General features: G+C 38.3%; 1 protein-coding gene across 2 annotated transcripts in view; it reads left to right on the top strand.

Annotated features, from left to right (window-relative positions):
• Positions 1-883: 883 nt before the first annotated feature.
• The window catches only part of LOC127423797 (double C2-like domain-containing protein beta), a 63,161-nt gene continuing 48,944 nt past the window's right edge, over positions 884-15,100 (top strand). Inside the window, exons 1-4 of one of the 2 annotated variants that reach the window (XM_051668385.1) lie at positions 884-1,045; positions 5,181-5,604; positions 6,822-6,901; positions 9,951-10,025. In XM_051668385.1, coding sequence (XP_051524345.1) covers positions 5,199-5,604; positions 6,822-6,901; positions 9,951-10,025 — 561 coding nt within the window. In that variant the 5' untranslated portion in view covers positions 884-1,045; positions 5,181-5,198. The remainder of the gene's footprint in view (positions 1,046-5,180; positions 5,605-6,821; positions 6,902-9,950; positions 10,026-15,100) is intronic. The other variant, XM_051668384.1, reaches the window with a different exon arrangement.

The following is a 15,100-nucleotide window of genomic DNA, read 5'->3' as shown; positions in this document are numbered from 1 at the left end:
TTCTTCTCTTTCTTTACCCACATACAAAATTATTTTTCTTCTTGATGGACATACTGTATGTAACAAAGAGAAGCGCAATTAGGTGATTCCACAATGAGATAATTACACACACTGACCACTTAACAAGGTGGAAATGTTTCATGGGACAGTAAGACTGTCAAAACAGTAGTTGTAGTTTGAACTCTTGGACAGTTTGAAGAGGGATTTGGTGAAAAGCTACAGTAAGTGGTTGTTTTATGTGATTGCTAGATAGTTGCTAATGTGTCCTGGGTGGTTGCATCTTAAACCAGCCTTAGCGGTTTTGCAAGTCTTAGCAGGTTTAAGATAGTGAACCAGTTTGTCCACGCTGGTCACAATACAATAAGAGAAAACAATAAGTCTGATCAGTTAGAAAAGATATAAAAACCAGAGTCAGAACAGGCATTAGGTTTGTGCAAAGTTGAGTGGTTATAGCTTTAAATCTGTGTGAGGTGTAACATTTAGAAATTTTGGTATTGGGCTTAGGTTTTTATAAAACCCCAAATTTGTACAATAACAGCATGTTGGCTTTGACAGAAACAAAAATAGCTAAACAAAAAAGTAAAAATAAATATTTTTCTCTTTTAACTTGACTGATAGCTTATTCTTTGTCTCATTTGTCCTCTATCTGTCTTTCTCTCTATATATATTTGTCTCACTCTTCTCAGTACACCCTCTCATTATTAAATCTCAGCAGTATACTGTATGAGTGACAGATCAGTGAGCGCGGTGCATGAAGAGCTCAGAGAATTTAAAGAAAACGTCACAAGCGAGGCAGAGATGGAACGGGGAAGAGAGAGAGAGAGAGAGAGAGAGAGAGAGAGAGAGAGAGAGAGAGAGAGAGAGAGTGAGAGAGTGAGTAGTGGATCGGATGGAGGGAGAGTGTGAGTGTGAGTGAGAGAGGGGCAGAGAACGAGAAAGGATATATTGATACAAAGCGCCAGTGGTTTCTCTTCAGTGTGTGTGAGAGAGACCATGAGTGAAGACAACAAGGTGGAGAGCTGGATCAGATGAAGACTGTCATTGGGTGAGTGTGTGTGCGTGTGTAATGTATGTGTGGATATGCGTCTTGAGTGTTTAAGTGCCTTTATCTTATTGTCCACTCACATACAGTTTTGTGTATCAGCTTGACTACCTGTTAGTTTGTGTGTGAGAGAGTATGTGGACATACGCATGTGTATACGTACGTGTGTGAACGTGTGTACGTTGGCAATAACATCCATGTACTCCTTTTTAAGTGTGTGTGAATACAGGTTGTATGCAGGTGAATATAACCTTATGAGAGTGTACCTTTACCTAAGCATATTTCCATACGTGTGTGTGTTTATAAGTGTGTTGTGCAGTAGTGGCTGAATTCATTTGCACTTCTGTAACTCTGCGTGTTAACAATGATGTCTCTGTGTTTGTGGTCACTGATGTGTGTGTGTGTGTGTGTGTGTGTGACAGCCTTATTGTGCATGTGACAGAGTGTTTTTGTATCTTACTCGCCACACGATGTGTACTATCTGTGTGAATGAACGCATTAGAGTAACTGTGTCACGCATAAAATATCGATGTCTTCTGTATGTGTGTGTAGAAAGCACAAATAGTACTGTGATAGTGACGTGTTATTGTGATGTAAGCTGCCTTTTTCAGCGCAGCACTTCATTTTTAATCCAATAGGCAAAGTAAAATAGCAGAAGCATTTGTGTGAGACATTGTGTAATATTTAATATTTGAAATTAAGTAATAACTATTATAAAATTAATTAGTGTAGCATTACCAGAATTCATACAAATCAAAAGAAAACAACTTTGTGAGTTGTAACAATGTTATTTAATCTCACTTATTCTTTGTTTGTCTTTATTTTGCCTCGTTAGGTTGTGTAGTTAATATTAAGAACTGAAAAACGAAAGGTTAATCAAGGATGTGTGAGACCCTGACAGAAACAGGAGAGGATGTGGTGTGTTAGAAACAGACAGTATATCTGTGTCCTGTAGGAGGTGGTGTAATCAAAACAGCTGCATTACTGGTAATTAAAGATATTATCTGTCTGGATCAGGGACTGTTTCAGATTCTTCCATTTCACTTGTGCCCATCAAATGTTGTATTTTACTTTTGCTGAGGACAAAAATCAGCATGACAGAATTGTCTTTTTTTTTTTTTTTTTTCTTTCTTTGGAATTCTGTGGTAAAACTTAGTCTATATTTTGAAATAAATATAAAACTAGATTTTCAAATTTTCTGAGGAAAGTGTGAGTGGTGCTTACCCATGCAAAACACAATGCTAATGTGTTGTGAGTGGTGCCAAGGTTGTTGTGCAATTTCTAGGGTGTTCTGGCTGGTTTCTATGGGGTTACTTATTGGTCTAAGTCAAAAGTGTTTTTCCGATTAATTTTATTTCCATTAGGATTTCATAAAGTAATTCATAAAAGAGTTCTAAGCCATGAACCAAACCAACCGGCTCCGAGGTGAATCACAACATTACAAGCTTTGATTTGAAATGTATTTGCAAATCTGACAAAGGTACAAGAATGTGTAGTTAAACTGAGGGCATGAACTAGAATCCCATGAAGCATTGCAAATGATATAATTGAATTAAAAATGATGGCAATTATAAAACTATTACTGTAAAGTTGTTGATTATAAGTATAAGTAAAAGTGTATTGCACAATATTCATATATATTGTACATGCATATATAAGTAGTTTGAGAGTGTAGGGAGAACAACTCAGTTGCATCATTCACACTGCGTTATGCAAGTGAGCTGTCACTGCTGAGCTCTTTGGCGTGCTTTGTTTGCCACGATTGTCTGATTGGTGGATTTTCCCCCTCAGGATCATGTGAAGTGTAGTTCAGAAGCATATACCATTTATTAACAACCTCGGAGCTCATGATAGGTGTGTTTACAGGATTATGAGTTATTGTTAATAATCAATGTCCATATGGAGAAAATGTATAGGACTTTTACTTACAAAAAGAGACTCCAATCATATCAGTAACCTTATAAAAGCTGTTTTATTCTACATGAAGATGGGCCCCTCATGGAGGCTGTCATGTTAAGCCCAAAGTATACTTAGATTTGAAACGAACGCTCAGCGTCTGCGTACAGTCGAACGCAAGCCTGTCAAAGAATACTCCATTTGACGGTGTGTGCATACACAGGCAGTTTGCAAATGCGTGTTATGACTGCTGTGAGACGCCAGACAATTTCCCTTCAGGAATTTAGACCCATAAAGATGTCTTTATATTCCTTCAGACTTGAGTTATACAAATGCAGGAATCTCCTGACCTCCTTACACATGCGCTCTTGACGTGCACATCCACTGCTCTAGTTTTTACCTTCGTCTCCTTTTATTTACCTGCGATTACTTCTTCTTCTAGCATTTATTCGTGACAGCATCGGCTCATATGCGAGTATTGCCACCTTGTGGATCCACTAATTTGTGCAAATAATTCCAGGTGCATGCTCATTCTGTGCATTCAAAGACGCGCAGTTACGCCGGGTTCACACATCCTCTGTGAGCATGGCGTGAACAAGACGCGAGCGGTGTGATCGCGTTGGACTTTCACATTGGCCGAGTCTCTTCCACGAGAAACAGTAGCACCTCTGCACAGAAAATAAAGTTATCTGTGGGGTCCTACACCAAATTTTTTCTTTAATAAGGTCATAATAAGTTGAGGTTATTGCTGCTTCAAGGACAGCAGCGGACAATCATGTGTACATCATCTTTATCAGCACACTTGGTTGTGACTGGTTAATGTTGTGTCTATACTGTACAACTATATACACAGAATGGCAAGAGGTCTGGCAGTTTATTCATTCTTTCCTTTATTAAGTTATTTTATTGAGTTTACTTGCATGCAGACAAATAAATTGTAGTGTACTATAGGTTCAGTTTGAATAATTTTGATTTGATTTTGTGTCTTTTCTATAATCTCCTAATTATTTTAGTGTTGTACTGCACCCAGAGCCGCTGAGATCAGTGTGAGACGCACAGAAAAAATATGCTCAACTGTGAAACTATCCGCTCACTGCCGCATCTGGGATGCTTCTGGGACGCGTCAACTCGCAACTCACGCTTGCAGTGTGAATGGTGTAATCTGATAATATGGGCACCGAAACGGAAACGCTCTGTTCACGCACCGCTCACAAAGGATGTGTGAACCCGGCCCTAGAATAATCGGGCTGCGCATTCAGTGCTTGAGCACTCTGCTGATGACGAGATTTATGTCGTCCTGTACACGAATGCCGAGCTTCTGACCGAAGTATACTTTGGGATTTATCAAATGACCAGATGAATACTTAATCTCAGAAACCACCCTGTTATTGGACAATTTCACACATGGATTAAATTAATCATGGCTGACTGTAAGTAGTCAATTTCTGCAATAACATTGATAACTAAAAACTTTTGTGTTTGAATGATGCTGCATCCACGCCACTAGGGGTTAGTGTTAAGTTCAAAGCAAATACATAATACATTATTGAGTGCACCTTGAGTGCAACTTATACCTGCTTGCGAGCACAACTTAATATAGCAAAAAAAAAAAAAAAAAAAAAAAAAATATACATATATATATATACCTTTGAAAAAGTTAATCTTGAAAAAAAAGTTTGTATATACAGAATTGTGCAATAGTTTTAGGTGCATTATATTTTTTTTATTTACCAAAACATATGTCTTAAAATGGTTATTTTACATATTCTTTTAATGTAAATATCAATTTTAGATTTAATCTTTCCCTTTGTAAATAAAAGTGAATAGAGCCCAGATCTCAAAATGATTGAGTCAGTCTGGAATTACATTAAGAGACAGAAGCAACTGAAACAGTCTAAACAGATAGAAGGATGGTGGCAATTTCTCCAAGAAGTTTAGAACGTCATATCTTCCAACAACCAAGAAAAACTGTGTCCAGGTGTACCTAGGAGAATTGGTGCTGTTTTGAAGGCAAAGGTTGTCACCAAATATTGATTTAGCTTTTTTATGTTTACTGGACATTGTATGATGTTAATTGATAAATGAAAACTATTTATGGCATTATTTTTGAAGACATCCTCACTCTGCAACATTTTTCACAAGTGCCTAAAACGTTTGCACAGTACTGTGTATATATACTGTGTATTTTTTATTTTTTTTTAAAGAATATGTTTAAAGAACTGTCTCTCTCTGTCCCCCACAGTCCTTTCCAGTGGTCCCGATGAGCGTCTCCAAAGCACCTCCGCCCCACTCCCACTTTCCCCCCAACAACCCATCCTCCCATCTCCCCCTGCCTCCGCCCACCTCCTCTTCCCCCTCCCTGTCCACCCCTCCCTCCGCAGCGGGCCCCCCCAGTCCCGCTGTGCCTCCCCCTCCCTCCCCAGTGAAGATCTCCATGCAGGAGCACTTTGCCATCAACGTTTGTCCCGGCCCTATCCTCCCCATCCCGCAGATCTCTGACTTCTTCCCTCGCTTCCACGATTTCCCTATCACACCCCTTCCACCCCGGGAGAAACAAGTTCTAAAGGACAAAGACAAGGATGGAGACGGGGATGTAGAGAAAGACTGCAGGAGGGAGAGAGAGCAAGAGGAGAATGGAGAGTTTGCCGACTCAGATGACGATGACAGTGAGTTTGTCTCGGCAGTAGTGACTTTTTCGCTTTTGGCATTCCTTTGGGTGGGTTACACACAGAAGCGTCATGCCGAATTTACTTGAAAAAAATATTCTACATTATTATTTTTTGGTAAACATGCTCAAGACAAGATTTACTTTTTACAAGATTTAACAGTTATTTGAGGTTACCTGATACATTTACTGAAAGCAAAATTGAAGAATAGTTTTTGCGGTGACCATGTCTAAATTTGGCAGGTTGGAATTCGAACCTTACAAGCTAAACAAAAGCTCTGTCACCATCACTACTAATATTTTTTTAAGAAATTACTATGTTTTTAATTTTTTAATTAAAAATTAAAAAAATTAATTCCCCCGGTCATGTTTTATCTCGCTAAGGGCACCAAGTGATCCGGTACTACCACTAGTGCCGCCTCAAAAAAAAAAAAAAAAAGAAAAAAAAAGAAAAGAAATAAATAGGTTAATTTTGCCCCTGGTTACATGTGTGTTTTTCTCATTTTCTATATCCTACTCTTCTTGTCTGCTCAAAGTAATCATTTTCCAGATGCTTTATACAAAGTAACTGACATTTATACAGCTACTACATTTATTACAATGGCAATCCCTCTGGAAAAACATGGAGCTTAGTGCTTTATTCAAGGACACAACAGTGACAGAACATGAATCAGGCCTTGTGGGCTTCGCATCTTTTACGGTACTAACCCAGATTGTTAACACTAGACCACACCACCCTTTTGATACCCAATCACCTTCTTTCTTCACATAAGAACATGCTTCTCTATTACATAACACCCCACATATATGAATCCACTGAATTTCCGTTCTGCATACTTTTTGTTGGATTGACTGATTTTATTCACCAGTAAGCTGCCAATGAGGCATGAGTACTTCCCATTGGCCTGGACCTGCTCCTCATACTGTTTGGTATTGATTGTTTTGTGTGGTGTTTGCTGGATTGGTGTGTGTGTGTGTGTGTGTGTGTGTGTGTGTGATGAGGTACGCGATCCGAGTGTTAAATACTTCATTAGTCTCTGTAATGGTGCATATACACTACAAGCCCCTCTGTATGTGCTGAGCCTTGATTAGGTCTTAACTGGCAAGACTGATTCCCGGTTAAGTCGTTTGTGTTGTTATCTGCTGCATTTATTATTATTATTATTATTATTATTATTATTATTTTCCAAATGTAAGTTATTCTTTTGTTTTTTGCAGCTTACCTGGGAACTCTGGAGTTCAATTTGCTGTTTGACCAGGAAAATAACTGCTTACACTGCACCATTCACAAGGCCAAGGTAGGTACATTACACACACCCACACACAAACATACAAACACTGCACATACATTGTGTCCCAAATGATACACTATTCATACTGTGCACTTACACTATGCACTTGTCAATTTCAAACTGTGCACTTACGCGACACACTGTGCAGTAGTCTATTTGAAGCTGTTCTACTATAATGTATAGTAAAAAAGTATTTTTTTTTTTTTTGTTTTTTTATTTTTATGTCACCTGTTGGTTTATTCAATGTCAAATCAACCAAATTTCAGAAATGTACCCTATTTTAATTTTGTTTTTTTGGACAAGCTTCATACCATGGGACCCACATTTGGTTTTCAACCATTTAAAATTGGGAAAATTTGGACATGGAGCCACATTAAGAGCCCCATATCTCTTGGATATCACCATATAGGGCCTTAAATATGAAGATGCAAAAAAGGAAAGTTTGTTCTGAACCAGAATCTGAAAGGAGATTAGGATATCTTTAATAATTCAGAAATTTAGGGCATTCCAACTTTGGAAAAACAACACAAAAAAGTGTTTGTTTGTGGGGGTTATATTTTCTCTATATTTTTGGACTTTTTGCACCATTGGCAAATAATGCAAAAATAGGGAGCTGAAGTCTACTGAATTTAATAATTGATTTACCAAACTCTCTTTGAAAAATAATGATGATTACACCTTTCTATGTTTCTTTTTAACCTATAGATTTGCTCCAAAATCATAGGCAAAAATTTTCATTTTGAGAACCCTTCACAAAATAAGGGATTTCTTCGTAAATATTGATCCATGACATTTAATGGGTCTGTTCCAAAACCTACTGAGCGTCCTCCAGAGGCAGCATTTTAAGACATCGTAGGCACGCTCTCGACGCGAAGGCTGTTTCAAAATGTAGGTATCTTAATTATGCTGCCTCTTAAGATATCTCGTTTTGGCCAAATTTTAAGGTATCATCATATATATCCTTCCCCTGGTAGGCGATCCCAGAATGCACCGTGATGAACTCGGTGGAAAATAAATCCAAGATGGCGGACGAAGCGAGAGAAATTTAGATTATAATTATACTTATAATCACCAGTAAAATAATGGATCAAAAACAAAATTTAGCCTTTAGTTAAGTTTACACAGAATGACCCTATTCAATAAAAAATACATGGCATGTTGTCCAAATGGTTGTTAATGGATAAACACAACGTTTACCTGCATAATGGTGTAGTTACAGCATCTAAACAGCCAAAACCTGACCACTTGATTTTGCTGGGTTGTGATGTAAACTTAAGGCTATTGGCTTGAGTAAGGACAAGATTTCAATATGAAATGTCTCAGAAAGTAAACTGTGCTTCTCAAACCAAAATTTCACTTCACTTGCATTTAAAGCTACACTTTGTAACTTTTGGCCCCTATACCGGTTAAAGCATAAAACTGCAAGTTACTTGCGGAGGAACATTTTATGTGAGTTGTGTTTCGGCACTGCTCCTCTTCGCGGATGAATCTCATGGTTTGAGGACTCAGAGATACAATATTTATGTATGAAGCTGGAGTCATGAGTCGAAGTGCTGTTCATGTTGATATTATGTTATTCATTTAAACATCTATAACCGATATATTACTTAATTTGAGGAAGATAAACAACACTCCTAATTATATTTTAATATGATTATTTAAGTGTTTTATCCACTACACAATACATATTAATGTTTTTATTTTACTGCATACAGTATATCAATTTAAGAGGTGAAACTTGTGAAATGGCTGATATGAGTTCAGTTGAAGACACTTTATTTTTATATTACAATCTAAAGCCTAAGTGGACAATGCAAGTGAACCATAAAACTACAATAGTAGGTCTATGCACTTCAAACAATAAGACTGTAATATAAAAACTCAAAATGAGGATTTAATAATGATTAAATATATTTTATAGAACAAGAAAATAATATGCAGAAATATGCAACATAACAATTACAATAATAAACATTTAATAGTTTATTTGGAAGTAAAAGTTATAATAGAGATATGGTTACACAATAAAAAATTAATATACATTACTATACTATGAAATCTGTATATTATAAACAACTTGAGATGAGCATACTTTCATGGGGATTTGTACCTATAGTGGCTTTTAGATCTGTTTAAACAGGCTATCTGCTAAAAGGAAATATGGTATGTATCAGCACACTGATTTAATGCTCCAAAACAACTTTGCCATACAGTTCAAAATGTATTAGGAGAATGATTTCACGGAGCTACTTAACAGCTGTTGCACTCGCTTCCCTCTTCACTGACACTCACGTGAGTTGTGACACACTGGACCTTCTTTCTGAGATTACAGACATGACGTAAACACGCAAGGACGAATGACGTTTTCCCGCCAAATCCATTCCAACAGCTCTAAATAAAAATCATTACTGTAGGCTTACCTATAATAGGTGAATCAGGGCAAGACAAGGACAGGGTTTTTAACATGGATGTTTTATGTACTCACTCAATAATACAATTTTGTTAGTTGTTACCAAATAATCTTATGTACTGCAGCATGAAAGGTGCTGTTAGCGATTTTAGTCGTGGTCCCTTTGTACAATGGCCCAAAATGACTGACAGGCAGAAAGCACTTCAAAGTCTTCTGATTGGCTGATCAAAGAATGTGTTTGATGCTTGCAGTTACAATTTTGTTTGCTGTTTTCACAGTCTAGTGCTGTCACAGAGACCTGTGAGTTATTTTTGTACACTTATTTCAGTGATATCTTTCAGGGAGTTGGAATTTTTTCTCCATACCATTCCATAAAAAAAAAAAATGCTTAAAGTACCAACACCGTTTTATTCCATAGATTACCTTTAGCAAAAAACAGTAATGTAAAAGTTAAACAGTTTTGACTCTAATGTCACTTGTGTCAGCCTACAGTATAAGAATTTTCCCCCAGTCAAGAAGGTATATGCACTTTCTAGTGTGTATATGCCTTGAAGGATATATGATCTATCACCCCATCAGGACATGTGTGTACATTGCATGTGACATGAAGTATATGTGCTTTTGTGTGTTTGTTTGTGTCCACAGGGACTAAAGGCCATGGACTCCAATGGATTGGCTGATCCATATGTGAAACTCCACCTCCTGCCTGGAGCAAGCAAGGTCACTGTAACCTTCTCGCACACAAACATGCAACCATGCACACAGCATGGTTCAACTCTCGCTGCACCATCAGCACAAGTTGCTTACGATTGCCTGATGCACCCACACACATCAACACGTGCATTTCACATGACACACAGGCGTGATTTGTGCTTGCATGGAAGGCAGGGCTGCCTGTAGGCACTGGAGCTGTTCATGCGGAGAACGTGTGGATGAAACTGGTAGATTTAGTGAGCGTTCCAGTCCTTGGTGATGAATTATTCTCTCTCTCTTAAAGGGATAGTTCACACAAAAAAAGAAAATTCTGTCATCATTTACACACCCTCTAGTTCTAAACCCATATGACTTTCTTTCTACCATGGAACACATAAAAGAGATGTTAGGCAGAATGACAGCCTTAGGGGTCGTTAAGACCGAATCGTTCTTGTGCTAAAAAAGAGCGCAGGTGTCTCGAGATGCGACTAGCGTATGCATGTTTACATAGAAAAACAATGGAAAAAGAGTGCAGACAGACACAATAACACATTTGGTGTGAAAGGCCCTTTAGTCACCATTCTCTTTCATTACATCTTTTTTCCATTCAGTGAAAGTGAATAGGGTTATTCTGCCTAATATCTCCTATGTGTGCTCCACAGAAGAAATAATCTTTAGTATCTCTTTAAGACTTTTTTTTTTTACACCAAATTAAAAAGATTGAAAATGCAAATTAATTGTTTTATGTCCAAGATTATAACTGAATGCAACTTATTGAAATATTTATTATACATATAGCAATGCCTACTGTTCCATTTACTTAAAAAATAGTAAGCAGTATACAGTATATACTGCACAGTATTCAGTAAGTGTTAAGCTAGTATTCCGTTCCGAAAATTTAATGAATGCTCCAGCTCTTGGTGGTGAATTATTCTCTCTTTAATTTCCTTTAATTTTCACTGCATGTAATGAAGACACGGCACTCTAATCTGTTTAAAGCAGGGCAAGCACAGACAGGAAGACCTGAGATGACTGAGACACCAGAAGTGACTTGTCCTGTCCTGTCTCCAGTGGTTTTTACTATTCATTGTCCTCTTACAGTCTCTCTCTTTCATCCAAATCTCTGCCACTATCTCTCTGTCTGTCACCTCATGACCCTCTTTGACCTTGGAATACCAACACAGCTTTGAGTGCTGGAAGGGAGGGAGAGATGGAAAAAGAGAGAGACAGATGAGGGGGACAGCAGCAGGTGGTTGTCATGGAAACAGTGCGGATTGTTATACGACTCACGTCAACAGAGAAGCGTGTATAAACGAGATGCAGAGAGAGAGAAAGTAAGAAACGTCACATCTTGCGTACGCTCCCATGCGCCAGCCTGGTAATTATCGACCACAAGGGTTACAGACACCTCCAAGCTTTTAAAAGGTGTGTGAGCCGGAGGTGATGGAAGTGTATGCCGTACGCCCTCCATCAGACAGATGCCACACATACAGAACACATACGTGGGCATGCTGCACCATTTATGTCATATACTTCAACTGAATCAATTACCCTGCTAGCACAACTACTGTATGTTATAGAAACTTTTTTTTTTTTTTATTTTTTTTTTTTTAAGTTGTGAAAAGGTTTTGAAAATATTTTCATCTTACATACTTTAAGTGTTAATTGCACAAAAGTGATAATTCTGTCATAATTTGCTTAAAGGGTTAGTTCACCCAAAAATGAAAATTCCCTCATTATTTACTCTCATACCATCCCAGATGTGTATGGCTTTCTTTTTTCTGCAGAACACAGATGAAGATTTTTAAAAGAAAACATCAGCTCTGCTGGTCCAAGTCAGTGGTGGACAGGAAGCTCCAAAAAGTACATAAAGGCAGCATAAAAGTAATCTATACGACTTCGGTGGTTAAATCCATGTCTTAAGAAGCAATACGAAATGTGTAGGTGTGACTTTTATGCTGCCTTTATGTGCTTTTTGGAAATTCAAAATTCTGGCCACCATTAATTTGCACTGAATGGACCAACAGAGCTGAAATATTTTTCTAAAAAAACTTTGTTTGTGTTCTGAAGAAAACAGAATGTCATACATATCTAGGATGGCATGAGGGCAAGTAAATGATGAGAGAATTTATTAATTTAACATTTTCTTTTTGTTTTTCTGTTTCAAAAGTGGCTTTTTCTTTGCAATTCTTTCCATAAGGCCTGCACCCCTGAGTCTTCTCTTTACTGTTGTACATGAAACTGGCGTTGAGCGGGTAGAATTCAATTAAGCTGTCAGCAGAGGACATGTGAGGCATCTATTTCTCAAACTAGAGACTCTGATGTACTTATCCTCTTGTTTAGTTGTACATATGGTCCTTCCACATCTCTTTCTGTCCTTGTTAGAACCAGTTGTCCTTTGTCTTTGAAGACTGTATTGTACACCTACAGTAGTGAAATCTTCAGTTTTTTGGCAATTTCAAGCATTGTATAGCCTTCATTCCTCAAAACAATGATTGACTGAAGAGATTCTAGAGAAAGCTGTTTCTTTTTTATCATTTTTGACCTAATATTGACCTTAAGACCTGCCAGTCTATTGCATACTGTGGCAACTCAAACACAAAGACAATGTTAAGCTTCATTTAATGAACCAAATAGCTTTCAACTGGGTTTGATATAATGGCAAGTGATTTTCTAGTACCAAATTAGGTATTTAGCATGATTACTCAAGGATAAGGTGTTAAATTGGAAGGATTTTGGGCATCTCACCCTCTACGGTGCGTAAAGGGCAAGACGAAAACCATTTCGGAATGCATGTGATCTCTGATCCCTCAGAAATCACTGTCTTAAAAAATGGCATTCATTTGTAATGGATATCATGAACATGGGCTTGGGATTACTTTAGTAAGCCTTTGTTAGTCAACACCATTCGCTGCTGCATCCACAGATGAAAGTTAAGACTTTACTATGCAAAGCCCTACATCATCACTGTCCAAAAGCACTGCCGACTTCTCTGGGCTTGGTGTCATCATAGATGGAAATTAGAACACTAAAAATTTTTTGGTTCGATGAGTCCACATTTCATATAGTTTTTGAACAACACAGCCATCGTGTTCTCCGGGCCAAAGAGGAAAAGGACCATCCAAGCTGTTATCAGCATCAGGTCCAAAAGCCAGTGTTTGTATGGGCCAGGTGTGTGTCAGTGCCGATGGCATGGGTAACTCGCACATTTGTGAGGGCACCATTAATGCAGACAGATATGTAAAAAATTTTGGAGCAGCATATACTGCCATCCAGCACCGTCTTTTCCAGGGATGTACTGGAATTTTCAGCAGGACAACATCAAACTACATACTGGCCGAATAAGCAGAGAGTGCGGGTGCTAGATTGGCCTGCCTGCAGTGCTGACCATCTCTAATTGAGAATGTGTGGCGCATTATGAAGCAAACAATACGGCAATGAAGACCCCGAACAATTGTGCAGCTAAAGACTTGCATAATGGATGAATGGGGGAAAATTCCACTTTTTAAACTTAACAAAATTGTGTCTTCAGTGCCTAAATGCGTAATAAGTGTTATTAGAAGAAATGGTGATGTTTCGCAGTGGTAAACACTCGACTGTCCCAACTTTTTTGGAGTGTGTTGCAATCATCTTATTTGAAATTACTGGACATTAAAAAAAAAAAAAATGAAGGTAAAACATCATATAATGTTTAGTTGTAATGCTTTCAATATAGCAAATGGTGAATATAATTTACAAATCACTCCTTTTTGTTTTTATTAGTATTTTTCATACTGTCCCAACTTTTTCGGAATTGGGGTAGTACGTATATATATATAAATATATATATAAACACACAGCCACAACATTAAAACCGCCTACCTAATATTGTTTAGGTCCCCCTTGTGCTGTCAAAACAGCGCCAACCCGAATCTCAGAATAGTATTCTGAGATGCTATTCTTCTCACCACAATTGTACAGAGCGGTTATCTGAGTCACTGTAGACTTTGTCAGTTCGAACAAGTCTGGCCATTCTCTGTTGACCTCTCTCATCAACAAGGCATTTCCATCCACAGATCTGCCACTCACTGGATGTTTTTTGTTTTTGACACCATTCAGAGTAAATTCTAGAGACTGATGTGTGTGAAAATCCCAGGAGATCAGCAGTTACAGAAACACTCAAACCAGCTCGTCTGGCACCAACAATCATCCATGTGATTATCTAATCAGCCAATCATGTGGCAGCAGTGCAGTGCATAAAATCACACAGATATGGATCAGGAGCTTCAGATGGGGGAAAAATTGTATCTTAGTGATTTGGAGCTTGGCATGATTGTTGTGCTAGAAGGGCTGGTTTGAGTATTTCTGGTTCTGGTTTGATATATAAACTCCCTTTTTCAGGACACTGTATTTTAAAGATAATTTTGTAAAAAATCCAAATAACTTTACAGATCTTTATTGTAAAGGGTTTAAACAATGTTTTCCATGCTTGTTCAGTGAACCATAAACAATTAATGAACATGTACCTGTGGAACAGTCATTAAGACACTAACAGCTTACAGACGGTTGGCAATTAAAGTCACAGTTTTAAAAACTTAGGACACTAAAGAGACATTTCTACTGACTGAAAAACACCAGAAAGAAAGATGCCCAGGGTCCCTGCTAATCTGCGTGAACGTGCTTTAGGCATGCTGCATGGAGGTATGAGGACTGCAGATGTGGCCAGGGCAATAAATTGCAATGTCCGTACTGTGAGACGCCTAAGACAGCGCTACAGGGAGACAGGAAGGACAGCTGATCGTTCTCGCAGTGGCACACCACATGTAACAACACCTGCAAGACAGGAATGTCAGTGTTCTGCCATGGCCAGCGAAGAGCCCGGATCTCAATCCTATTGAGCACGTCTGGGACCTGTTGTTTCGGAAGATGAGGGCTTGGGCCATTCCCCCCAGAAATGTCTGGGAACTTGTAAGTGCCTTGGTGGAAGAGAGGGTTAACATCTCACAGCAAGAACGGGCAAATCTGGTGCAGTCCATGAGGAGGAGATGCACTGAAGTACTTAATGCAGCTGGTGGCCACACCAGATACTGACTGTTACTTTTGACCCCCCCTTTGTTCAGGGA

Source organism: Myxocyprinus asiaticus, chromosome 33 (assembly GCF_019703515.2).
Source record: "Myxocyprinus asiaticus isolate MX2 ecotype Aquarium Trade chromosome 33, UBuf_Myxa_2, whole genome shotgun sequence".
Classification (NCBI taxonomy): domain Eukaryota; kingdom Metazoa; phylum Chordata; class Actinopteri; order Cypriniformes; family Catostomidae; genus Myxocyprinus; species Myxocyprinus asiaticus.
Note: the sequence above shows the minus strand (reverse complement) of the source record. Positions and strands in the feature narration are given on the sequence as shown.